Source organism: Piliocolobus tephrosceles, chromosome 1 (assembly GCF_002776525.5).
Source record: "Piliocolobus tephrosceles isolate RC106 chromosome 1, ASM277652v3, whole genome shotgun sequence".
Taxonomy (NCBI): domain Eukaryota; kingdom Metazoa; phylum Chordata; class Mammalia; order Primates; family Cercopithecidae; genus Piliocolobus; species Piliocolobus tephrosceles.
In genome coordinates this window covers 81844862-81871941 of record NC_045434.1, presented here as the reverse complement: position 1 = coordinate 81871941, position 27080 = coordinate 81844862, and the positions used below count along the sequence as shown (strand labels likewise).

At 38.9% G+C, this 27080-nt stretch overlaps 1 protein-coding gene across 1 annotated transcript in view; it reads right to left on the bottom strand.

The window, feature by feature from the left end:
* The window catches only part of DNAH14 (dynein axonemal heavy chain 14), a 628991-nt gene that overhangs the window by 448110 nt on the left and 153801 nt on the right, over positions 1 to 27080 (bottom strand). The window contains exons 25-27 of the mRNA XM_031935270.1: positions 26558 to 26632; positions 15426 to 15513; positions 2569 to 2822 (exon numbers count right to left, since the gene is read on the bottom strand). Coding sequence (XP_031791130.1) covers positions 2569 to 2822; positions 15426 to 15513; positions 26558 to 26632 — 417 coding nt within the window. The remainder of the gene's footprint in view (positions 1 to 2568; positions 2823 to 15425; positions 15514 to 26557; positions 26633 to 27080) is intronic.

The window sequence follows — 27080 nt, the reverse complement described above, 5'->3', positions numbered from 1 at the left end:
GCCAAATCAGGAATGAACTTCCATTCACAATTGTTTCAAAGAGAATAAAATACCTAGGAATCCAACTTACAAGGGATGTAAAGGACCTCTTCAAGGAGAACTACAAACCACTGCTCAGTGAAATCAAAGAGGACACAAACAAATGGAAGAACATGACATGCTCATGGATAGGAAGAATCAATATCGTGAAAACGGCCATACTGCCCAAGGTAATTTATAGATTCAATGCCATCCCCATCAAGCTACCAATGAGTTTCTTCACAGAATTGGAAAAAACTGCTTTAAAGTTCATATGGAACCAAAAAAGAGCCCGCATTGCCAAGACAATCCTAAGTCAAAAGGACAAAGCCGGAGGCGTCACGCTACCTGACTTCAAAGTATACTACAAGGCTACAGTAACCAAAACAGCATGGTACTGGTACCAAAACAGAGATATAGACCAATGGAACAGAACAGAGTCCTCAGAAATAATACCACACATCTACAGCCATCTGATCTTTGACAAACCTGAGAGAAACAAGAAATGGGGAAAGGATTCCCTATTTAATAAATGGTGCTGGGAAAATTGGCTAGCCATAAGTAGAAAGCTGAAACTGGATCCTTTCCTTACTCCTTATAGGAAGATTAATTCAAGCTGGAGTAGAGACTTAAATGTTAGACCTAATACCATAAAAACCCTAGAAGAAAACCTAGGTAGTACCATTCAGGACATAGGCATGGGCAAGGACTTCATGTCTAAAACACCAAAAGCAACGGCAACAAAATCCAAAATTGACAAATGGGATCTCATTAAACTAAAGAGCTTCTGCACAGCAAAAGAAACTACCATCAGAGTGAACAGGCAACCTACAGAATGGGAGAAAATTTTTGCAATCTACTCATCTGACAAAGGGCTGATACCCAGAACCTACAAAGAACCCAAACAAATTTACAAGAAAAAAAAAAAAAAACCCTTATTTCGTTTTTAAATAACCAGTTACTTAGATATGCCTATTGTGTACTGCACCACTTATCAAACCTTGGGATCAGACTGGATACTGCCAATCTCATTTGCTACACTGATTTTCATGGGATACCTGCTTTTTATTAGAGCAACTGCCAAAACCAGCTTTGCAGGGATAAGAAGTCACTGAAAGGTATGTGGCATGATCTGATGTTAAAACAGAACTATTTTGAGCTGTTTGTATGTTTGGTGTCTGACAGATGTTGTACATTGCTGTGATTCCCTCAAAAGGTTAAAATATTTTGCAGTGCCCTTGTGAATTGTCTATGGTGGCTTGGGATACCTTGACACACAGTTTGGGAACTGTAGCCCTAAACTCAGACACTTACAAAGTCTTCTCAGGATCTTCTCTTTTCCAGTTTACCTTTCTATATATGCTCTTCCTCTTTTTCATTTTCATTTTTAAAAAGAGTTAATAAAAAGTAATAATGATGCACTAGACTTTTTTCCAGAGTAATGGTTCATTAACACAGTATATCCTCTTTGGCAATTAAGAAAGTATACATTTATGCTTTAATGAACATGTAAATATATATCAGATATAAAGTATTCAGATAAAATATAGTCAACAGTGGCCTCAGTTATATACTTAAGCCTCTGTCTACTTCTTTTTCTAGAGTTTAAAGGAAACTGTCATACCTAAAATCAGGACTTTTATGCTAACTGCAGAATTTTATGCTAACTGTACATTTATTATCGGAGCTTGATGCTCAATCTCTTCTCACCAAAAGTGAGAATGGCTCTATTTTTCTATACTTTCATATTTTACTAATTGACTCCAGGTAGGAAGAAGGCAGTTTTGAGTTAGGGAGCTGGCTGGAAATGTTCTTCAGTTTGTTTCCCCTCAGTCTGTTCCAGAATTAACAGCACAGTGGAAAGAAGAGGCTTGAGGTGGAGCTCTGACTGCCCATCGAAAGATACTGCCTTCTGTCTAGATGGAAATGCAAGAATGTAACTATCAAAAGGGCCTAATCAGGTCAGGAAGACAAAGCAGAAAGAAGTAAAAATTAGGTGGAGGGACAGTAGAAAAGAGAAAGAAGGAAAAGCAGTAGTAGGGTACAGTAATCTCCCCTTATCTGCATGGGATACATTTCAGGACCCCCCTTCTGCTGCTGCCCAAACAGAGGATACCTATAGTTTAAACCACATATAGTTCCAGACCCTCTATACACTATACTATGACTTTTCCTATACATAAATAACTATAATAAAGCTTAATTTATAAATGAGGCACAGTAAGAGATGAACAACGATGACATAATAAAATAGAACAGTAGAAAAATATACTCACATTTACATGTCATGTGAACGTGATCTGTCTCTCTAAATATCTTATTGTAAAATACTCACTATTTTTGGGCCACAATTGACCACAGTAACTGAAACTGGAAAGCGAAACTGCAGATAAAGGGGGACTAAGGTACTCAGATTGGTTTGCTTAGAATTTTGGTAAAGCCCCCAAAATTAAAACTCGAGTTTGACAAAGTGTGAGGTAGAGAATCAATTTACCTAAAGATATATTTGTGAGAAGTTATTGTATGTAGTTATAATTTAGATCCACCTACCTTGTCCACTCAAAATCCTCTGCATTGAAGATATTTTTAAGTAGTAAATTTATCACTATATCTCTGCAGTGAACATAAAGGGTAAGCAGTGCCCCTAGTACAGCTTTTGTTCGAGAGTTACTAGTATCCAGCACTACCAGCTCTGCAACCTCTTCTAGATGACATATCAGACCAGCGTGGACATTTTCCAATTTTTCTCTTGAATAAGAACTCACAAAACTTTTAATACAATCATTATAAAACATGATCTGGCTCTGAAAAAGTAAGATAATGTTATATATATGTATATATATAATTGAAGCACACATTTTATTTGAAATTAAAATGGATGTTTTCATAAAGTTCATGTGGTGTCTATGTGAGTGTTTGTGTAAGAGACCTTACACATTTGTATGTATTTGAGGGCTAAAGATTGAATTCTGATTGATGCTTATTGGGGGCCTTATCAATTTGTACTTCCTAAATCTTATATTCTGAAATCTTCCTAAATCTTATACCAGCAACCTTAAGTAATAACGTGGGGACAGTAAAAATGGTGGAAAACTCCGAGATGAAATTAGTGCTGCTTTCTCTGTTGAACTCAGAAGTAATATACCTAGAACACAGTAAGTATCTAGTCATAGTTTTCAGAAAGTTTATAGACCTCTCTTATTCGGCCCATCTTTTGACACTCACTCTTGTCATACATAATGGAGCTGTTTTAAGAAGTCTCCTGGATTAAGGTCAGATTGACTCTGGAAGTTAAAAGAGGGGGATACATCAGGACAGCTTATAGGTTTCTGGGCTTTACATTGGGTAAATTGTGATTCCAGTAACTCACTACAACAGTACCTATTGCAGGAAAAGCATGCTGCGGGCAAGGTGGCACAGTGAATTCATTCACGGATATATTAAATTTGAAGTGTTCAAGAAACATAAGAAGAGCTATCAAGATATGAATATGGGAATAATTAGCATAAAGTTAATAGAGTGAGATTTTTCCAGATTGAGATAGCAGCATTCAGGATGAGAAACTTGTTATATCAACAGCATTATTGGTTACATGCAACAGAAATGAACGACTTTCTTAAAGGATGTTACAAGCTCATAATGAGCAGATCAAAAGGAGGCTAGAGACTGAGGGTTAGAAAGTGGGCAGGACCAAGAGTCTGGGAAGACAAGAGGAATCACAGTCAAGGCCATGTCATGGCAGAGTCTGGTCAGATGCCAGTACTGCTGTCCTTGAGACATTTATTCAAGATTTGTAGCCTCAGGAGAGAACATCCAACAGGTGAAGACCCCTCCCTAGGCTGCATCAGTGTAGGGTAAAGGAGGACTTGGTTCTGGTGAGGGAGATTGTGAACCAGTTTTTAATTCTTGTTTGTTGTTTATTTATAAAGGAATTTTAATTACTATATCTTGTTTGTTATTTATTCATAAAGGAATTTTAATTACTATATCTTCAAATTCCCTCAGTGGCCAGTGCATGCAGACATCTAATTATCCCTATTCCCCCACAGGTGTCTTTTTACATCCATTCAGAGGCAACTCCTAGTCATGTGACATATGTAGAAGTGCAGGAGAAAGGGGAGTTGTAAATCGCATCCTGGAATGGAAAATGAGCAGTAGGTAAGGCGGACGTGGAAAAAAATTTGGCAAAAGAACATTCAATGATTGAAGTTGAAGTCTATCATAAAGTATTTCTAGAAACAGGATACAGGCTGCTTATTAATGTTAAGCATGTTTGAAGATGAGTGATCCAAGAAACATCTTTTCTTAGGAGAGCAGATTTGATTATTTGAATTTCTGTTAAACTACAGAAGTGTGCAGACTGATTCATTATAATTTTGTCACTTTTGTAAAGAACAGTTTAGGTAAGTTCCTCAGCTTAAGATCTGTGAATATTTTCAATATTCAGTCAAGTGGAGAACAAAAGGGACAAAGAAGATTTGATAATAATAACTTGCGTACACAATCCAAAGTTATTTTAACAAAGACTTGAAAATTGCGAGTCAAGGCAAAGTAAAAGGATATGATGTTAATTTTAAATTGAATAGAGAACTGCAAGTCAAGTACGCTTTAAAAATACTTGATTATGGAGGGCTAAGATGATCGATTAGAAGTAGCTGCAGTCCACGACACTCCCGGAGAAGAATGAAAAGGGGCTAGTGAATTCAACACCTTTAACTGAAATATCCGGGTTCTCGCATTGGGAATGAATAGGCAAGCAGCTCGGATTCAAGGAGAGTGAGGAGAAACAGTGGGGTTGGGGAGGGGGGACAACAGCCCAACAGTAAACAGCATGGAGCCAAAGGAATCCTCCAGCCCCAGCCAGGGAAGGTAGTGAATGATTGTGAAACCCCACCTGGGAAACCATGCTTCTCCCACGAATCTTTGCAACCTGTGGAGCAGGAGATCCCCTCGTAAGCCCACGCCACCAGGGCTGTGGGTCCAGTACACAGAGCTGTGTGGAGTCTGCAAAACAGCCACTCAGGTGCACACAGAGACCCAGGAGTTTTGCATGCTCCAGCCCAAGGATCCCCACCAACGTGGAAAATCTGCCCATACACATCCATAGGAAGGGGGCTGAATATAGGGCGCCAAGCAGCGTCCTTCTGTAGGCCTCACTTCCACAGCATCTCACAGGTTAAGACCCACTGGCTTGGAATCCCAGCCAGCCAATGGCAGAGGGCTGAAGTCCACCAGGGACAGGACGGAGATCCAATGGGGAGAGTGGCTGCTATCTCTGCGGTTTGGGGGAAACAGCTGTTCCAGTTTGCAGGCTGTGAAGAGTGCAGATAGTCCAGACAAGGAGGGGCCCCCCACAGTGCAATGCTGTGACCTTGCCAGATTGGGGCCAGACTGCTTCTTTAACCAGGGCCCTGACCTACTACCCCTCAGTGGGCAGGTCCTTGGGTCCAGGGACAGAGCTCTGATCTCTCCCTAGCAGAGAACTCCCAGGGGGAGGGGCGGCTGCCATATCCGCAGTTCCCTAGTCTCAGCTGTGGAGATGAAGAGGAGCCCTCCCACAGTGCAGTGCAGCTGCCTTGCCAGATCATGGCCAGACTGCGTCTTTAACTGGGGCCTGACTCACTCCTCCTCACTAGGAGGGGGTCTTCGGTTCTGTGGACAGAGATCTCTTCCTGGGAGGGAGATCCCTGGGTGAGGGGCAGTGCTATCTCTGAGGTTCCCTAACTCAGCCATTCTACCGGGCTGGCTGCGGAAAATACAGACTGTCTACAAAGAAGGGTCACCCCCCAGTGAAACATGCCTGCTCTACCAAGAAGCAACCAGACTGCTTCACTGGGTGGGTTCCTGATCCTCTTTCTCCTGACTGGGTGATATCTTCCACTGGGGGGCCCTAGCCTCCACAGCAGCCTTATGGTAGAGTGGCCTGTTAAAATAAAGACAAACAGAGGCTAGGCTCATGCCTGTAATCCCAGCACTCTGGGAGGCTGAGGTGGGTGGATCGCCTGAGGTCAGGAGTTCAAGACCAGCCTGGCCAACATGGTGAAATGCTGTCTCTACTAAAAATACAAAAATTAGCTGGGTGTAGTGGTGCATGCCTGTAACCTCAGCTACTCAAGAGGCTGAGGCAGAAGAATGACTTCCACCTGAGAGATGGAGGTTGCAGTGAGCTGAGATTGTGCCACTGCACTCCAGCCTGGGTGTCAGAGGAAGACTCTGTCTTAAAACAAAACAAAACAAAACAAACAAAAAACAAACAGAAAACAACAACATCAACAAAAAAAGACCCCACAAAAACCCCACTCAAAGGTCAGCAACCTCAAAGATCAAAGGTAGATAAACCCACAAAGATGAGAAGGAATAAATGCAAAAACACTGAAAACTCAAAGAGCCAGTGTGCCTCTCCTCCAAATGATTTCAACAGAACTAGGCTGAGGCTGAGACGGACGGATTGGCAGAAATAAGGCTTCAGAAGGTGGGTAATAACTAACTTTGCTGAGTTAAAGGAGCATGTGCTAACCCAATATAAAGAAGCTAAGAATCATAATAACACAATGCAGGAGCTGATAGCCAGAATAACCAATTTAGAGAGGAACATAACTGACCTAATGGAGCTGAAAAATACAACAAGAGAAATTCACAATGCAATCACAAGTATCAATAGCAGAATAGACCAAGTGGAGGAAAGAATCTCAGAGCCTGAAGACTATCTTTCTGAAATAAGAGAGGTAGAAAATAATAATGAAAAAAGAATAAGGAATGAACAAAACCTCTGAGAATTATGGGATTATGGAAAGAGAACAAACCTACGACTGAATGGGGTACCTGAAACAGATGGGAAGAATGGAACCAAGTTGGAAAACGTACTTCAGTATATCATCCAGGAGAACTTCCCCAACCTAGCAAGACAGGCTAACATTCAAATTCAGAAAATGCAGAGAATCCCAGTAAGATATTCTATGAGAAGATCAACTCTGAGATACATAATCATGAGATTCTCCATGGTCAAAATGAAAGAAAAAATGTTAAAGGCAACCAGAAAGAAAAGCTAGGTCACCTACAAGGTAAAACCCATCAGACTAATAGTGAACCTCTCATTGGAAACCCTGCAAGCCAGAAGAGATTGGGGGCCAATATTCAACTTCTTAAAGAAAAGAATTTCCAGTCCAGAATTTCATATCTGGCCAAACTAAGCTTATCATAAGCAAAGGAGAAAGAAGATCCTTTTCAGAAAAGCAAATGCTCAGGGAATTCATCCTCACCAGATCTGCCTTGCAAGAGCTCCTGAAGGAAGCACTAAATATTAAAAGAAAAAAACATCATCAGCCACTAGAAAACACACTGATATACACAGACTAGTGACACTATGAAGCAACCACAAAAACAAGTCTGCAAAATAACTAGCTAGCATCATGATGTCAGGATACAATTTACACATAACAATACTAACCTTAAATATAAATGGGCTAAATGCCCAAATTAAAAGACACAGAATGACAAGCTGGATAAAGAGTCAAGCCTCATCAGTATACTGTCTTCAAGAGCCCCATCTCACGTGCAAAGACACACATAGGCTCAAAATAAAGGGATAAGGGAAAATTTACCAAGGAAATGGAAAACAGTAAAAAGCAGGAGTAGCAACCCTAGTTTCTAAAAAGCAGACTTTAAACCAACAAAGATAAAAAAAGACAAAGAAGAGCATTGCATAATGGTGAAGGGCTCAATTCAACAAGTGATAACTACCCTAAATATATATGCACCCAATACAGGAGCACCCAGCTTCAGAAAGCAAGTTCTTAGAGACCTACAAAGAGATTTAGTCACCCACACAATAATAGTGGGAGACTTTAACACTCCTCTGACAATATTAGACAGATCATTGAGACAGAAAATAAAGATATTTAGAACCTGAACTTGACCAAATGGACCTAATAGACATATACAGAACTCTATACCCCAAAACAACAGAATATAGACTCTTCTCATAGCCACACAACACTCACTTTAAAATTGGTCACATAATAGGATCACATAGTAGAAAGTGATCACACTCCTCTGCAAACACAGAAGACCTGAAATCATAATGGTCTCTCAGACCACAGTACAATCAAATTAGAACTCAAGATTAAGAAATCCACTCAAAACCATACAACTACATAGAAATTGAACAACCTGCTCCTGAATGACTCTTGGGTAAATAAAATAAAGGCAAACATTAAGAAGTTCTTTGAAACTAATGAGAACAAAGAGACAACATACCAGAATCTCTGAGACACAGCTAAAGCAGTGTTAAGAGGGAAATTTATAGCACTAAATGTCCACATCAAAAAGCTAGAAAGACCTCAAGTTAACAGCCTAACATCTCGACTAAAAGGACTAGAGAACCAAGAGCAAACAAACCCCAAACCTAGCAGAAGACAAGAAATAACCAAGATCAGAGTTGAGTTGAAGGAGATAGAGACATGGGAAACCCTTTAAAAAATTAGCAAATCCAGGAGCTTTTAAAAAAGAAATAGATACACCGTTTGCTAGGCTAATAAAGATGAAAAAAGAGAAGAATCAAATAAACACAATAAGAAATGATTAGGGGGATATCATCACTGACCCGACAGAAATACAAACAGGAAATAGACAATTTCCTGGACAAATACACCCTCCCAAGACTGAACCAGGAAAAAATCAAGTCCCTGAATAGAACAATAATGAGTTGTGAAATTGAAGCAGTAATAAATAGGCTACCAACCAAAAAAATCCCAAGACCAGATGGATTCACATCTGAATACTATCAGAGGTAAGAAGAGAAGCTGGTACTATCTCTACTGAAACTATTCCAAAAAATTGAAGAGGAAGGACTCTTTCCTAACTCATTCTATGATACCAGCATCATCCTGATACCAAAATCTGGCAGAGATACAACAAAAAAAACTTCAGGTCAAAATCCCTGATGAACATTGATGCAAAAATCCTCAATAAAATACTGGCAAATCCAAATCCAGCAGCACATCAAAAAGCTTATTCACCACGAACAAGTTGGCTTTATAACCAGAATGCAAGGTGGGTTCAACATATGCAAATCAATAAATGTCATTAATTACATAAAGAGAACTAAAGACAAAAACCACATGATTATCTCAATAGATACAGAAAAGGCCTTTGAAAAAATTCAACATCTCTTTATGTTTAAAAACTCTCAACAAACTAGGTATTGGAGGAGCATTCCTCAAAATAATAAGAGCTATATATGACAAACCCACAGCCAATATCATACTAAATGGGCAAAAGCTGGAAGCATTCCCTTTGAAAACTGGCACAAAATAAGGATGCCTTCTCTCACCATTCCTATTCAACATTGTATTGGAAGTTCCAGCCAGGGCAATCAGGCAAGAGGAAGAAATAAAGGGTGTTCAAATAGGAAGAGAGGAGGTTAAATTATCTTTGTTTGCAGATGACATGATCCTGTATCTAGAAAACCCCATCATCTCAGCCCAAAAGCTTCTTAAGCTGATAAGCAACTTCAGCAAAGTCTTAGGACATAAAATCAATGTGCCAAAATTGCTAGTTTTCCTATATATACCACCAAGCAAGCGGAGCACCAAATCATGCATAAACTCCCATTCACAATTGCTACAAAAAGAATAAAATCCCTAGGAATTACAACTAACAAGGGAAATGAAGGGCCTCTTCAAGAAGAACTACAAACCACTGCTCAGGGAAATCAGAGAGGATACAAACAAATGGAGAACTATTCCATGCTCATGGATAGGAAGAATCAGTATCATAAAAATAGCCATACTGCCCAAAGTAATTTATAGATTCAATGCTATTCCCATTAAACTACCACTGACATTCTTCATAGAATTAGAAAAACTATTTTGAAATTCATATGGAACCAAAAAAGAGCCCAAATAGCCAAGTCAATACTAAGCAAAAAGAACACATCTGGAGGCATCACACTACCTGACTTCAAACTGTACTACAAGGTTACAGTGACCAAAACAGCATGGTACTGGTACAAAAACAGATACATAGACCAATGTAACAGAATAGAGAACCCAGAAATAGAACCTCACACCTACACCCATTTGATCTTCCACAAACATGATCAAAACAAGCAATGGGGAAAGGATTTCGTATTTAATAAATGGTGTTGGGAGAATGGCTAGCCATATGTAGAAAATTGAAAGTGGAACCCTTCCTTACACCATATACAAAAATTAACTCAAGGTGGAATAAAGGCTTAAATCTAAAAACCAAAACTATAAAAATCCTAGAAGAAAATCTAGGCAATGCCAGTCAGCATACAGGCATAGGAAAAGGCTTCATGACAAAAATTCCAAAAGCAATTACAACAAAAGCGAAAAGTGACAAATGAGATCTAACTCACCTAAAGAGTTTCTGCACAGGACAGCAAAAGAAACTATCATCAGAGTGAACAGACAACCTACAGAATGGGAGAAAATTTTTGCAATCTCTCCATCTGACAAAGGGCTAATCTCCAGAATTTACAAGGAACTTAAACACATTTACAAGAGAAAGAAAACTCCATTAAAAAGTGGGCAAAGGACATGAACAGATACTTCAAAAAAAAAAAAAAGACATACGTGTGCCCAACAAACATTTGAAAAAAACCTCAACATTACTAATCATTAGAGAAATGCAAATCAAAAATACAATGAGATACCATCTCACACTAATCAGAATGGCTATTGTTAAAATGTCAAAAAATAGATGCTGGTGAGGTTGTGGAGAAAAGGGAACATTTATACACTGCTACACTGCTGGTGGGAGTGTAAATCAGTTTAACATTGTGGAAGATAGTGTGGTGATTCCTCAAAGACCTAGAGGCAGAAATACCATTTGATCCAGCAATCCCATTGCTGGGTACATACTCAAAAAATATAAATCATTCTATTATAAAGATACATGCACACATGTATATTCATTGCAGTACTATTCACAATAGCAAAGACATGGAATCAACACAAATGCCTATCAACAATAGAGTGGATAAAGAAAACGTGGTACGCATACATCATAGAATACTATGAAGCCATAAAAAGAATGAGATCATGTCCTTTGCAGGGACACAGATGGATCTGGAAGCCATTACCCTCAGCAAACTAATGCAGGAACAGAAAACCAAACACCATATGTTCTCACTTATAAATGGGGGCTGAATGATGAGAACACACAGACACATGGGGTGGAAGGGTGGCAGGAACAACACACACTGGGGCCTGTTGCATGGGTGGAGGGAGGGAGAGCATCAGGAAGAATAGCTAATGGGTGCTGGGCTTAATACCTAGGTGATGGGATGATCTGTGCAGCAAAGCAGCATGGCACACCTTTACCTATGTAACAAACCTGCACATCCTGCACATGTACCCCTGAACTTAAAATAAAAGCTGATGAAAAAAAAACTTGATAATGGTACCTCCTGGCAATATGACTTGTATCTTCATCACTCCAGAAAATGACTGTTGACAGATATAATATAGTTTATAGATCTTTTAAAATGATGGCCACTCACTTTTAAAAATGATTACTCAGTTTTTCTAGAGAAAAATCAAAGAAACAAACAAAAACACACCTTTCTTCCTCTTTAGCTTCCATGACAACTCTAATGTTTTTTTCTTTTTTGGCCACTCTTTTTCAGTCCTTTTCTTTTGCTTATTCCTTAGCTGTTCATGTTTCTTGAGGTCTTTCCTCGTCCCTCTTATTCTACACATGCTGATATGGGAAATTTTATCACTCCCCTAGCTCCAACCACACTTCTCAAAATAACTGCCAATTTTTGTTTTATTGACATCACAACTTCCTAGTTTTCCCTCTCTCTTATGAGACCCAGAAAAACAATAATTAACTCTAGCAAATATACATGTAGTAGGCAGAATAACGGCTCTCTACAAAGTCATTTCCTAATTCCCAGAACCTGTGAATATGTCACCTTAAATGGCAAAAGGGACTTTTCAGATGGAATTGAATTAAGAAAATTGAGCTAGAGAGATTATTCTGGATTATCTGAGTGGGTCAAATGTGTATCCATAAAACACATGTAATCATAAAACTGGGTAACTTTTTCCACCTGTGAACAGAGGGAGCTAGGACTACTGAAGAAAAGTCAGAGAGATGCACATTGCTGGCTTTGAAAATGGAGGAATGGGCTGTGAGCCAAGGAATGCCAATGGCCTCTGAAAGCTGAAATGGCAAAGAAACAGATTTCCCCAAGAGCCTCTAGAAAGGAACACAGCTTTGCTGACACCTTGATCTTAGCCCACAGAGACCTGTCAGTTGGCCTTCTAACCTACTGAACTATAAGATAATAAAGCTGTGTTGTTTTAAGCCACCAAGTTTTTCGTAACTTTTTAATAACAACAGTAGAAAACTAATGTAATACAATATAGTGATATCCTTAAGAAAATAGTTCTACTTTCATTCAAAATTATAAAGATTTTCAAAACTATAGTGAAGTTGAAGGAATTATACAATGAATACTTACATATTCACCACCTACATTCTACAATTAACTTTTTGCTATATTTGTCATGAATCTACCCATCTTATGCATTTCAAAGTAAGCTACAGATACCAATTTGCTTCATAATGATTTATTTTCCAAATCGTTGCTTTCTTGGCAATGTAGCCACAAACTAAATACTTATACAGGCATACCTTTTTGTATTGTGTTTCATTTTATTGCACTTTACAGATACTGCATTTTTTTTCAAATTGAAGATTTCTGGCAACCCTGCATTGAGCAAGTCTATCAGTGTCATTTTTCCAATAGTATGTGTTCACTTCATGTCTCTGCATCACATTTTGCTAATTCTCAGAACATTTCCAATCTTTTCATTATTATATCTGTTATGGTGATCTGTGATTAATGATCTTGGATGTTACTATTGTAATTGTCTGGAAGGACCACAAATAATGCCCCTATAAGACAGCAAACTTAATCGATAAATGCTGTTTGTGTCTTATCTTCTTCACCAAATAGCCATTCCCCCATCTCTCTCCTTCTTCTTGGGTCTCCCTAATCCCTGAGACACAATAATATTGAATTTAGGCCAACTAATAACCTTACAACGGCCTCTAAGTGTTCAAGTAAAAAAGAAGTGTCGCACATCCTTCTCTTCTCTTAAAATTAAAAGTTAGAGATGATTAAGCTTAATGAGGAAGACATGCCAAAAGCCAAAACAGGCTGAAAGCTAGACCTCTTCTGCCAAACAGTCAAGTTGTGGATGCAAAGGAAAAAAATTCTTGAAGAAAATTAAAAGTGCTACTCCTGTGAACACACTAATGATAAGAAAGCAAAACAGCCTTATTGCTGATATGGAGAAAATTTTAGTGGTCTGAATAGAAGATCAAACCAGCCATAATATTTCCTTAAGACAAAGCCTAATCCAGAGCAAGGCTCTAACTCTTTTCAATTCTGTGAAGACTGAGAGAGATAAGGAACACTGCAGAAGAAAAGTTTGAAGCTAGCAGAAGTTGGCTCATGAGGTTTCCGGAAAGAAGCTGTCTCAGTAACATAAAGGTGCAAAGGTAAGTAGCAAGTGCTGATGTGGAAGCTGCAGTAAGTTATCCAGAAGACCTAGATAACTGATGAAAGTGGATACACTGAACAATAGATTTTCAAGGTAGATGAGATAGCCTTCTGTTGGAAGAAGAGGCCATCCAAGACTCTTGTAGTTGGAGAGCAGTCAATACCTGACTTCAAAGCTTCAAATGACAGGCTGATTCTCTTGTTAGAGGCTAATGCAGCCTGTGACTCTAAATTGAAGCCAATGCTCACTTACCGTTTTGAAAATCCTAGGACCCTTAAGAATTATGCTTAATCTACTCTGCCCGTGCGCTATAAATGGAATAACAAGGCCTGTATGATGGCATATCTGTTTTCAGCATGGTTTACTGAATATTTTAAGCTCACCGTTGGGACCTACTTTTCAGAAAAAAAGATTTCTTTCAAAATATTACTGCTCACTAACAACACATCCAGTCGCCCAAGAGTTCTGATGGAGATGTACAAGGAGATTAATGTTGTTTTCATGCCTGATAACAAAACATCCATTCTCTAGCCCATGGGTCAAGGAGTACTTTTGACTTTCAAGTCATTATTTAAGAAATACATTTCATAAGGCTATAGCTTCCATAGATAGTGATTCCTCTGATGGGTCTAGGCAGAGTAAATAGAAAACCTTCTGGAAAGGATTCACCATCCTAGGTGCCATTAAGAACATTCATGATTCATAGAAGAAGGTCAAAATAGCCACATTAGTGGGACTTTGAAAGAAGTTGATTCCAACTCTCGTGGACGACTTTAAGGGGTTCAAGACTTCAGTGGAAGTAACTGTAGATGTGGTGGAAATAGCAAGAGAACTAGAATTAAAAGTGGAGCCTGAAGATAATGATGGAATTGCTGCAATCTCATGATAAAACTTGAATGGAAGACAAGTTGCCTCTTATGGATAAGCAAAGAAAGTTGTTTCTTGAGACAGAATCTACTCCTGATGAAGTTACTGTAAACATTATTGAAACGACAAAAAAGGATTTAGTATAGTACATAAACTTAGTTGATAAACCAGTGGCAGAGTCTGAGAGAACTGACTCCAATTTCAAAAGAATTTCCATTGTGGGTAAAGTGCTAGCAGAAAGCATCACATGCTACAAAGAAATATTTTGGGAAAGGAAGAGTCAAGCCATGTGGCAAACTTCATTATTATCTAATTTTAAGAAATTGCCACAGTCATCCTAACCTTTAGCAACTACCACCCTGATCAGTCAGCAACCATCAAAATCTAGGTAATATGCTCCAACAGCAAAAAAATTATGACTTGTTGAAGGCTCAGATGATTGTTAGCATTTTTTAGTAACAAAGCATTTTTAATTAAGGCATGCACATTTTTTAGACATAACGTTATTGTATAGTTAACAGACTACAGGAGGCCAGGCATGCTGGCTCACTCTTGTAATCTTAGCACTTTGGGAGTCTGAGGTGGGCAGGTCATCTGAGGTCAGGAGTTCAAGACCAGCCTGGCCACCATTGCAAAACCCCATCTCTACTAAAAATACAAAAATTAGCCAGGCATGGCGGTGCACACCTGTAGTCCCAGCTAATCAGGAGGCTGAGGCAGCAGAATCACTTGAACCTGGGAGGCGGAGGTTGCAGTGAGCTGAGATTGTACCACTGCACTCCAGCCTGGGTGACAGGAAAAAACAAAACAAAAAAAACAAAAAAAAAAGCACAGACTACAGGATACTGTAAACATAACTTTTACATGCCCTAGGGAAAAAAAAATTCATGTGACTCACTTTATTGGAATATCCTCTTTATTACAATGGTCTGAAATTGAACCTGCAATATCTCCAAGGTGTCCCTGTATATATACATCAAAGCAGCATTAACTTACCACAGTAAGTACCACTTGTCCTGGATGAGATAACACCCATTGGGAAAACTTCCGGCAGTTCCAGTCTTCAATCCCTTGACTTAAAAATCTATAAATTAAAAAGTTTATTTATGTTATTTACACCTAATCATTGATCGTGGCCATTTAATGACCAAGCATGACAAGGTCACAGGGAGTTTTCCTTTAAGATCTTTGATTTCTTTGTTCTAATGGTAACAGGGCCTTAATTCAAGCATAATCCATATTCCTTAAATTCCTTTTTGAGTTTATCTGCACTTTTCTAATAAGGCCACTGAGTTTCTGAGATGGTAAAAATGTACACAAAGAGATGACACATATTAGCTCTGAATTGCTAGTAGTATTTATGACAAAATCTATATTTGAAATAATTTCTACAAAATGGAATACTCGGCTGAAACTACCAGATGAATTTTAACAGTAAAGCCCTGTATTTAGTTTTTAAAATTAATTATAATGGACAGAGTAGGATTCATGAAAAATATCCAGACAATTTCATTTAAGACAACAGTATATGCACCAACAGTATATAGGTTTCAATGTTGTAATTTTTTTCCATGTGGAGTTTTAAGTTTCCTTATAGTCAAATCAGTCAATGATATATATATTTTTAAATCATTGATACTATATCTCTTAGAAATTCTCAACACTAAATTTCATTTTATTTTCTTCTAATTTGGCTTTCTTTTTTATGTATCACTCTAAAATTCATTTAGAATATATATGAATATTTGAAATGAGGTACTGAACCTTTTAATTTTTGTTATGCTTGCAAATGCTATTTTTGTTTACTTATTTGTCATTACTGATGAGGAGAAATATGTCTATAATAACTTTTTATACATTTCAAAGCAGTATCAGTGGGAAATGTCTCTTGCATCAATTACAAATGATTTTTTATTTTATTTAATACCTTTGGCACTTAATTTTATTTTTAAACACTTTTTGTTGGCAGTTCCATGAAAAATCCTTATGACTTTTATTCGTAACTTTTTTTGTCTCATTGTTATACATCTCTCAAACAACATATAGTTACATTTCTCTTTTGACAAAATATATTTTTTTCTTTTTTGGATTTTATTTTCCAACAATGACAGTTAAATTGGCCGGGCGCGGTGGCTCAAGCCTGTAATCCTAGCACTTTGGGAGGCCGAGACGGGTGGATCACGAGGTCAGGAGATCGAGACCATCCTGGTCTACATGGTGAAACCCCGTCTCTACTAAAAATACAAAAAACTAGCCGGGCGAGATGGCGGGCACCTGTAGTCCCAGCTACTCCGGAGGCTGAGGCAGGAGAATGGCGTGAACCCGGGAGGCAGAGCTTGTAGTGAGCCGAGATCGCGCCACTGCACTCCAGCCTGGGCGACAGAGCCGAGACCCCGGCTCAAAAAGAAAAAAAAAAAAAAAAAAAAAAGAAAGTTAAATTGTGGCTCATTACCAAGTTCCTTTATCTTAAGGATATAATAAAAACTTAATTTCATAGATTAATTAGAATTGAGATGTAGATGAAATCAGTATATTTTACTTGAAACTTTTATATTTTTTCTTTTTCTTTCTTTCCCTTTAATTCTACTACTAGTCTTCTTTTATCAGTTATCTTTTTCTTTATCACTTCCTGTTTATTCAAACATTCAGATCTCTTGTTTTGTAGCAGTGTTGTGGCTGTAGGAAACATGACTAGGTCTTGGATGGGGCCAGGGGATGACCACGGGAGTAAGGTGGTTAGCCATGGTTGCCCATGTCATTTTTGTGTATATCATTGTCTGCTAGAGACTTTAGACATGTTGAAAGTACTGACTTGAATTTTTTAATGTTTTAAAAGGGAGTGTTATTGTTTTTTGTTTTTTTTTTTATACTTTAAGTTCTAGGGTACATGTGCATAACGTTCAGGTTTGTTACATATGTATACTTGTGCCATGTTGGTGTGCTGCACCCATCAACTCGTGAGCACCCATCAATTCATCATTTATATCATGTATAACTCCCCAATGCAATCCCTCCCCCCTCCCCCCTCCCCATGATAGGCCCCAGTGTGTGATGTTCCCCTTCCCGAATCCAAGTGATCTCATTGTTCAGTTCCGACCTATGAGTGAGAACATGCGGTGTTTGGTTTTCTCTTCTTGTGATAGTTTGCTAAGAATGATGGTTTCCAGCTGCATCCATGTCCCTACAAAGGACGCAAACTTATCCTTTTTTATGGCTGCATAGTATTCCATGGTGTATATGTGCCACATTTTCTTAATCCAGTCTGTCACAGATGGACATTTGGGTTGATTCCAAGTCTTTGCTATTGTGAATAGTGCCGCAATAAACATATGTGTGCATGTGTCTTTGTAGTAGAATAATTTATAATCCTTTGGGTATATACCCAGTAGTGGGATGGCTGGGTCATATGGTACATCTAGTTCTAGATCCCTGAGGAATTGCCACACTGTTTTCCACAATGGTTGAACTAGTTTACACTCCCACCAACAGTGTAAAAGTGTTCCTATTTCTCCACATCCTCTCCAACACCTGTTGTTTCCTGATTTTTTAATGATTGCTGTTCTAACTGGTGTGAGATGGTATCTCATTGTGGTTTTGATTTGCATTTCTCTGATGGCGAGTGATGATGAGCATTTTTTCATGTGTCTGTTGGCTGTATGAATGTCTTCTTTTGAGAAATGTCCGTTCATATCCTTTCCCCACTTTTTGATGGGGTTGTTTGTTTTTTTCTTGTATATTTGTTTGAGTTCTTTGTAGATTCTGGATGTTAGCCCTTTGTCAGATGAGTAGATTGCAAAAATTTTCTCCCATTCTGTAGGTTGCCTGTTCACTCTGATGGTAGTTTCTTTTGCTGTGCAGAAGCTCTTTAGTTTAATTAGATCCCATTTGTCAATTTTGGCTTTTGCTGCCATTGCTTTTGGTGTTTTAGACATGAAGTCCTTGCCCATGCCTATGTCCTGAATGGTACTACCTAGATTTTCTTCTAGGGTTTTTATGGTATTAGGTCTAACATTTAAGTCTCTACTCCAGCTTGAATTAATCTTCGTATAAGTAGTAAGGAAAGGATCCAGTTTCAGCTTTCTACTTATGGCTAGCCAATTTTCCCAGCACCATTTATTAAATAGGGAATTCTTTCGCCATTTCTTGTTTCTTTCATGTTTGTCAAAGATCAGATGGCTGTAGATGTGTGGTATTATTTCTGAGGACTCTGTTCTGTTCCATTGGTCTATATCTCTGTTTTGGTACCAGTACCATGCTGTTTTGGTTACTGTAGCCTTGTAGTATAGTTTGAAGTCAGGTAGCGTGACGCCTCCAGCTTTGTCCTTTTGACATAGGATTGTCTTGGCAATGTGGGCTCTTTTTTGGTTCCATATGAACTTTAAAGCAGTTTTTTCCAATTCTGTGAAGAAACTCATTGGTAGCTTGATGGGGATGGCATTGAATCTATAAATAACCTTGGGCAGTATGGCCATTTTCACAATATTGATTCTTCCTATCCATGAGCATGTCATGTTCTTCCATTTGTTTGTGTCCTCTTTGATTTCACTGAGCAGTGGTTTGTAGTTCTCCTTGAAGAGGTCCTTTACATCCCTTGTAAGTTGGATTCCTAGGTATTTTATTCTCTTTGAAACAATTGTGAATGGAAGTTCATTCCTGATTTGGCTCTCTGCTTGTCTGTTACTGGTGTATAAGAATGCTTGTGATTTTTGCCCATTAATTTTGTATCCTGAGACTTTGCTGAAGTTGCTTATCAGCTTAAGGAGACTTTGGGCTGAGACGATGGGGTTTTCTAAATATACAATCATGTCATCTGCAAACAGGGACAATTTGATTTCTTCTTTTCCTAACTGAATACCCTTGATTTCTTTCTCTTGCCTGATTGCCCTAGCCAGAACTTCCAACACTATGTTGAATAGGAGTGGTGAGAGAGGGCATCCCTGTCTTGTGCCAGTTTTCAAAGGGAATTTTTCCAGTTTTTGCCCATTCAGTATGATACTAGCTGTGGGTTTGTCATAAATAGCTCTTATTATTTTGAGGTACGTTCCATCAATACCGAATTTATTGAGCGTTTTTAGCATGAAGGGCTGTTGAATTTTGTCAAAAGCCTTTTCTGCATCTATGGAGATAATCATGTGGTTCTTGTCTTTGGTTCTGTTTATATGCTGGATTACGTTGATTGATTTGCGAATGTTGAACCAGCCTTGCATCCCAGGGATGAAGCCCACTTGATCATGGTGGATAAGCTTTTTGATGTGCTGCTGAATCCGGTTTGCCAGTATTTTATTGAGGATTTTCGCATCGATGTTCATCAGGGAGATTGGTCTAAAATTCTCTTTTTTTGTTGTGTCTGTGCCAGGCTTTGGTATCAGGATGATGTTGGCCTCATAAAATGAGTTAGGAAGGATTCCTTCTTTTTCTATTGATTGGAATATTTTCAAAAGGAATGGTACCAGCTCCTCCTTGTACCTCTGGTAGAATTCAGCTGTGAATCCATCTGGTCCTGGACTTTTTTTGGTGGGTAGGCTATTAATTGTTGCCTCAATTTCAGAGCCAGCTATTGGTCTATTCAGGGATTCAACTTCTTCCTGGTTTAGTCTTGGAAGAGTGTACGTGTCCAGGAAATTATCCATTTCTTCTAGATTTTCTAGTTGATTTGCGTAGAGGTGTTTATAGTATTCTCTGATGGTAGTTTGTATTTCTGTGGAGTCGGTGGTGATATCCCCTTTATCATTTTTTATTGCGTCTATTTGATTCTTCTCTCTTTTCTTCTTTATTAGTCTTGCTAGCAGTCTGTCAATTTTGTTGATCTTTTCAAAAAACCAACTCCTGGATTCATTGATTTTTTGGAGGGTTTTTTGTGTCTCTATCTCCTTCAGTTCTGCTCTGATCTTATTTATTTCTTGCCCTCTGCTAGCTTTTGAATGTGTTTGCTCTTGCCTCTCTAGTTCTTGTAATTGTGATGTTAGAGTGTCAATTTTAGATCTTTCCTCCTTTCTCTTATGGGCATTTAGTGCTATAAATTTCCCTCTACACACTGCTTTAAATGTGTCCCAGAGATTCTGGCATGTTGTATCTTTGTTCTCATTGGTTTGAAAGAACATCTTTATTTCTGCCTTCATTTCGTTATGTACCCAGAAGTCATTCAGGAGCAGGTTATTCAGTTTCCATGTAGTTGAGCGGTTTTGAGTGAGTTTCTTAGTCCTGAGTTCTAGTTTGATTGCACTGTGGTCTGAGAGACAGTTTGTTATAATTTCTGTTCTTTTACATTTGCTGAGGAGTGCTTTACTTCCAATTATGTGGTCAATTTTGGAATAAGTGTGATGTGGTGCTGAGAAGAATGTATATTCTGTTGATTTGGGGTGGAGAGTTCTATAGATGTCTATTAGGTCCGCTTGGTGCAGAGATGAGTTCAATTCCTGGATATCCTTGTTAACTTTCTGTCTCATTGATCTGTCTAATGTTGACAGTGGAGTGTTGAAGTCTCCCATTATTATTGTATGGGAGTCTAAGTCTCTTTGTAAGTCTCTAAGGACTTGCTTTATGAATCTGGGTGCTCCTGTATTGGGTGCATATATATTTAGGATAGTTAGCTCTTCCTGTTGAATTGATCCCTTTACCATTATGTAATGGCTTTCTTTGTCTCTTTTGATCTTTGATGGTTTAAAGTCTGTTTTATCAGAGACGAGGATTGCAACCCCTGCATTTTTGTGTTCTCCATTTGCTTGGTAGATCTTCCTCCATCCCTTTATTTTGAGCCTATGTATGTCTCTGCATGTGAGATGGGTCTCCTGAAGACAGCAGACTGATGGGTCTTGACTCTTTATCCAGTTTGCCAGTCTGTGTCTTTTAATTGGAGCATTTAGTCCATTATCATTTAAGATTAATATTGTTATGTGTGAACTTGATCCTGCCATTATGATATTAACTGGTTATTTTGCTCATTAGTTGATGCAATTTCTTCCTAGCCTCGATGGTCTTTACATTTTGGCATGTTTTTGCAATGGCTGGTACCGGTTGTTCCTTTCCATGTTTAGGGCTTCCTTCAGGGTCTCTTGTAATGCAGGCCTGGTGGTGACAAAATCTCTAAGCATTTACTTATCTGTAAAGGATTTTATTTCTCCTTCACTGATGAAACTTAGTTTGGCTGGATATGAAATTCTGAGTTTAAAATTCTTTTAAGAACATTGAATATTGGTCCCCACTCTCTTCTGGCTTGTAGAGTTTCTGCTGAGAGATCTGCTGTCAGTCTGATGGGCTTCCCTTTGTTGGTAACCCGACCTTTCTCTCTGGCTGCCCTTAAGATTTTTTCCTTCATTTCAACTTTGGTGAATCTGGCAATTAAGGATCTTGGAGTTGCTCTTCTGGAGGAGTATCTTTGTGGCGTTCTCTGTGTTTCCTGAATTTGAGTGTTGGCCTGCCCTACTAGGTTGGGGAAGTTCTCCTGGATGATATCCTGAAGAGTGTTTTCCAACTTGTTTCCATTCTCCCCCTCACTTTCAGGCACCCCAATCAGACGTAGATTTGGTCTTTTTACATAATCCCATACTTCTTGCAGGCTTTGTTCATTTCTTTTTCTTCTTTTTTCTTTTGGTTTCTCTTCTTGCTTCATTTCATTCATTTGATCCTCAATCGCTGATACTCTTTCTTCCAGTTGATCGAGTCGGTTATGAAGCTTGTGCATTTGTCACATATTTTCCTGTCATGGTTTTCATCTCTGTCATTTCGTTTATGACCTTCTCTGCATTAATTAGTCTAGCTGTCAATTCTTCCACTCTTTTTTCAAGATTTTTAGTTTCTTTGCACTGGGTACGTAATGCCTCCTTTAGCTCTGAGATTTTTGATTGACTGAAGTCTTCTTCTCTCATTTTGTCAAAGTCATTCTCTGACCAGCTTTGATCCATTGCTGGCGATGAGCTGTGCTCCTTTGCAGGGGGAAATGCGCTCTTATTTTTTGAATTTCCAGCTTTTCTGCCCTGCTTCTTCCCCATCTTCGTGGTTTTATCTGCCTCTGGTCTTTGATGATGGTGACGTACTGATGGGGTTTTGGTATAGGTGTTCTTCCTGTTTGTTAGTTTTCCTTCTAATAGTCAGGACCTTCAGCTGTAGGTCTGTTGGAGATTGCTTGAGGTCCACTCCAGACCCTGTTTGCCTGGGTATCAGCAGCAGAGGTTGCAGAAGATAGAATATTGCTGTACAGCGAGTGTACCTGATTCTTACTTTGGAAGCTTCCTCTCAGGGGTGTACTCCACCCTGTGAGGTGTGGGGTGTCAGACTGCCCCTAGTGGGGGATGTCTCCCAGTTAGGCTACTCAGGGGTTAGGGACCCACTTGAGCAGGCAGTCTGTCCCTTCTCAGATCTCAACCTCCCTGTTGGGAGATCCACTGCTCTCTTCAAAGCTGACAGACAGAGTCGTTCGCGTCTGCACAGGCCTCTGCTGCTTCCCCTGTTATTTTTTAGCTGTGCCCTGTTCCCAGAGGCAGAGTCTACAGAGACAGGCAGGTTTCCTTGAGCTGCTGTGAGCTCCACCCAGTTCGAGCTTCCCAGAGGCTTTGTTTACCTACTTAAGCCTCAGCGATGGCGGGCGCCCCTCCCCCAGCCTCGCTGCTGCCTTGCGGTTAGATCGCCGCAGACTGCTGTGTTAGCAATGAGGGAGGCTCCGTGGGCGTGGGACCCTCCCGGCCAGGTGTGGGGTATATTCTCCTGGGATGCCCGTTTGCTTACAGCGCAGTATTGGGGTGGGAGTTACCCGATTTTCCAGGTGTTTTGTGTCTCAGTTCCCCTGGCTAGGAAAAGGGATTCCCTTCCCCCTTGCGCTTCCCAGGTGAGGCGATGCCTCACCCTGCTTCAGCTCTCGCTGGTCGGGCTGCAGCAGCTGACCAGCACCGATTGTCCGGCACTCCCTAGTGAGATGACCCCAGTACCTCAGTTGAAAATGCAGAAATCACTGGTCTTCCGTGTCACTCACGCTGGGAGTTGGAGACTGGAGCTGTTCCTATTTGGCCATCTTGCTCCCCCCCTGAGTGTTATTGACAAAATATTTTAATGAAGATCTTACTGCACACTTGCATTGATATAAGTATATGGAATATTTAAAACGTGCTGACCTAGAGGCACAGTACAGTGTCACAAGTAGTTTGTGACCTCCAGGAGAAATGGGAAGGAACTTCATGCACTGAAAGGCAAGTTACTCACAGACTAGGTCCTTCCACATGTCCTGCTTGTCATATGCAACCACAGCATATAGGTTGTTGTAGTCAGAAACTAGTATTTGCTTTTAGAAGAGGGACTCACCAGTACAAATATGAAAAGATAACTAAGAATGACCAGATATTTTAGAAAAACGAGTACCATCAAAAAGAACACAAGTCCCTAGCCCCAAACTAAAGTAAAGCAGTACTAACTTTAAAATAAAAGGAGAGGGAAGAAAACTTTAAAATAATTACTTCATCAATTCTAAGACAGAAATTTTTTTCTACATTTTAATCTTTATGAAATCAGAAAACATCTTACAATTAATGTCTGACAATCACTCAGCCAGGTGAGAACTATGACTTAGGAGTATAAAAATCTTCTACTGATGTTTTCTGGTAAGATAAAGTACTTCCGGCGATCTGTTACATTTGATAAATGTACCTGTACATTCTGTTTAGAAAAAAATTATCTATTATTTATTTATTTGAGATGGAATCTTGCTCTGTCACCCAGGCTGGAGTGCAGTGGCACAATCTCAGCTCACTGCAACCTCCGCCCCCTGGGTTTAAGGGATTCTCCTGCCTCAGCCTCCTAAGTAGCTGGGACTACAGGTGTGCATCACTGTGCCAGGCTAAATTTTGTATTTTTAGTAGAGACAGGGTTTCACCATGTTGGCCAGACTCATCTCAAACTCCTGACCTCAGGAGAACCACCCACCTCAGCCTCCCAAAGAAAGAGGTAAATTCTATCACTTGTGACAACATGGATAACCCTGGAGGACATTATGCATGCTAAGTGAAATAAGCCAGGCCAAGAAAGACGAATATTGTATGATCTATTGTAGAATCTAAAAAACATTCTCTATTCACAGAAGTAGAGAGTAGAATGGTGTTAATCAGAGGGTTAAAGTGGGGAGGGGTGAGGAAAGGGGAGAAGTTAGTCAAAGGATACAAAGTTTCAGTTAGACTAGGAATAAATTTTAGTGATCTACCGCACAGCAGGTCACTATAGTTACTAATAATGTATATTTTGCAATAGCTAAAAGTAAACTTGAAATGTTTTCATCACAAAAAAATAAGCATGTGAGGTGATGAGTATATTAATTAGCTTGAATCAATCATTTTACATTGTATACATGTATTAAAACAACATGTATCAAAACAGCACAATGTATGCCATAATAGATACAATTGTTATTTCTCAATTACAAATTAAAAGTACATTAAATCTCTTTAAAACTCCGCAGACTACCAATAGAATGAAATTATCTTTAGTTTGATGAGGTGTATATTCCAGAAACCTATGCATTATGGTCAAACACTAGAAGCTTTTCCAATAAATTAAGAAAAAAAAAAAGGAATATGTCAGTTGTACTTTTCAATGTTAAATAAAATTTGCATCTAAAACAACATGAAAAATGTCATTTTAAAAAGAATTGCAAAGGAAGAGATAGGACTATCATTATTAGCAAATGATGTAATTGTCTAACCAGAAAAATCCCAGGACAATTGAAAAACTGCTTGTCTTTTTTACTTAAATGCCCAGATTCATTTTTTCAGGGTTTCTTGCCTACAGAAGTCTCTCTTTACATACAAGATAACTCTGGTTGTTATCACATCACCCCAGGGATAAGTTTGAAACTGCATTTGCAAAAATTGTAACTTAGGAAATTATGACAGTGAAAGAGATCAGACGCAACTAACTTCATCTTGCTTCTAACCCTTAAACTGTCCTTGTTCATTCCTGGGTGTAGGCTGAACCAATCTTGGGAAGGAATTTAGTTGACAATTTGACTCAAACAAAACCGGCAGTAGCCCTTTCCTGAAGACTCCTGTCTTGCCTAGGGACCAGTCTGCCTTCGTAGGACTAACAAATTATCTACAAGATCAGAAATTATGGTTTAGGGGTCATACAGCCTCGTGCTGCAAGAGTCTGAACCTCCCAAAATTGTTCCCGAGAATAATATCACTATTGTAAAACCTAAGATCAGTGCTTGAGATATTTTGCAGACCCTGCACTTGATGGATCAGCTGACACTACCCAGTCCAGTAATCTGGCTCAACCAGTTCTGGGATCCCATCCAGGAACAGAAGACAGCAAGAAAAGCTCACTTTGACCCCCCTAGGACTCCATCTTCAACCTGACCAATCAGCACTCCCCACTTCCGGAGCCCCCACCTGCCAAATTATCCTTAAAAACTCTGATCCCCGAATTCTCTGGAAGACTGATTTGATTAATAATAAGACTGCGGTCTCCTACACAGCTGGCTCTGTGTGAATTACTCTTTCTCCATTGCAATTCCCCTGTCTTGATAAATTGGCTCTGTCCAGGCAGCAGGTAAGGTGAACCCACTGGGTGCTTACAAGAGTTGAGGAAAAGGAGAGCCAGAATGGTTATTTAGGTAAGTAAATAATAATCTTCTCTGTTCTAGAAACCTTGTATTGGCCTTCAGAATAATATTAACAACTATAGATATGAAAACCTAAAAGTCAATAGCCTTTCTATAACCAATAATGAATAATTAGAAATACAATATAACAGTTCTAGTCAAGTTAGTTTTAAAAGTTCACACGCTGAGGTTTTTTCCTTCATTCTAAACAGATGCAATGATAGACTTAAATATGAAAAGGAGAATGTTAGAAAGACCAAACCAAGTAAACAATCCTAGGAAGTAAAAGTAGAACCAAAATGCAAAGTGGAGAGGTGTGCTGAAATGGGAGCCCTACTGAGCAGTGTTCAGATCCTGAACAGTTTCCTGATACAGCTGAATTACAATGTACACAACAGCCATCTGAAGGTTGTCCACGTAAACACTCTCAAACTGACAGTTACACTGTAAAAGCGATTATTTTCCATTTAGTCATCATGTGCCATCATCATTATATATATATATATATATAAAATATATAATTTTAGGATTTGAAAATTGTACTTACTTTTTTAGCACATCGAACATGCTTTTTTCTACATTTACCAGCCACTGTTCTACAGCGCTTCTTACACGAATTTTCCTAAAATTAGTTTCAAAAGTAGTATCATGAAGAATTATTTTTTAATTCATGTTTCAGTCCTTTGACAAGCCTATAGACTAAATTTTCTATATACTTTAATAATATTCATGGGTCAAAGGACTACTACTGCCTTTTGGTTTTTCTAGATCTTAATTTAGAAAACTATGCAGAAAACATATGAATATGCTTTAGGAAATTCTGATATCAAAATCATGAATTTACACAATAAATAAGTTTCATGTAAAATGGTATTTACAAGATAAACAAATTGTGTTATAAAACAGTTTTGGATTCCTCACTGGATTTTTTTTTTTTTTTTTTTTTTGAGAGAGAGAGTCTTGTTCTGTCGCCCAGGCTGGAGTGCAATGGTGCCATCTTGGGTCACTGTAACCTCCGCCTCCTGGGTTCAAATGATTCTCCTGCCTCAGCGCCCCAAGTAGCTGGGATT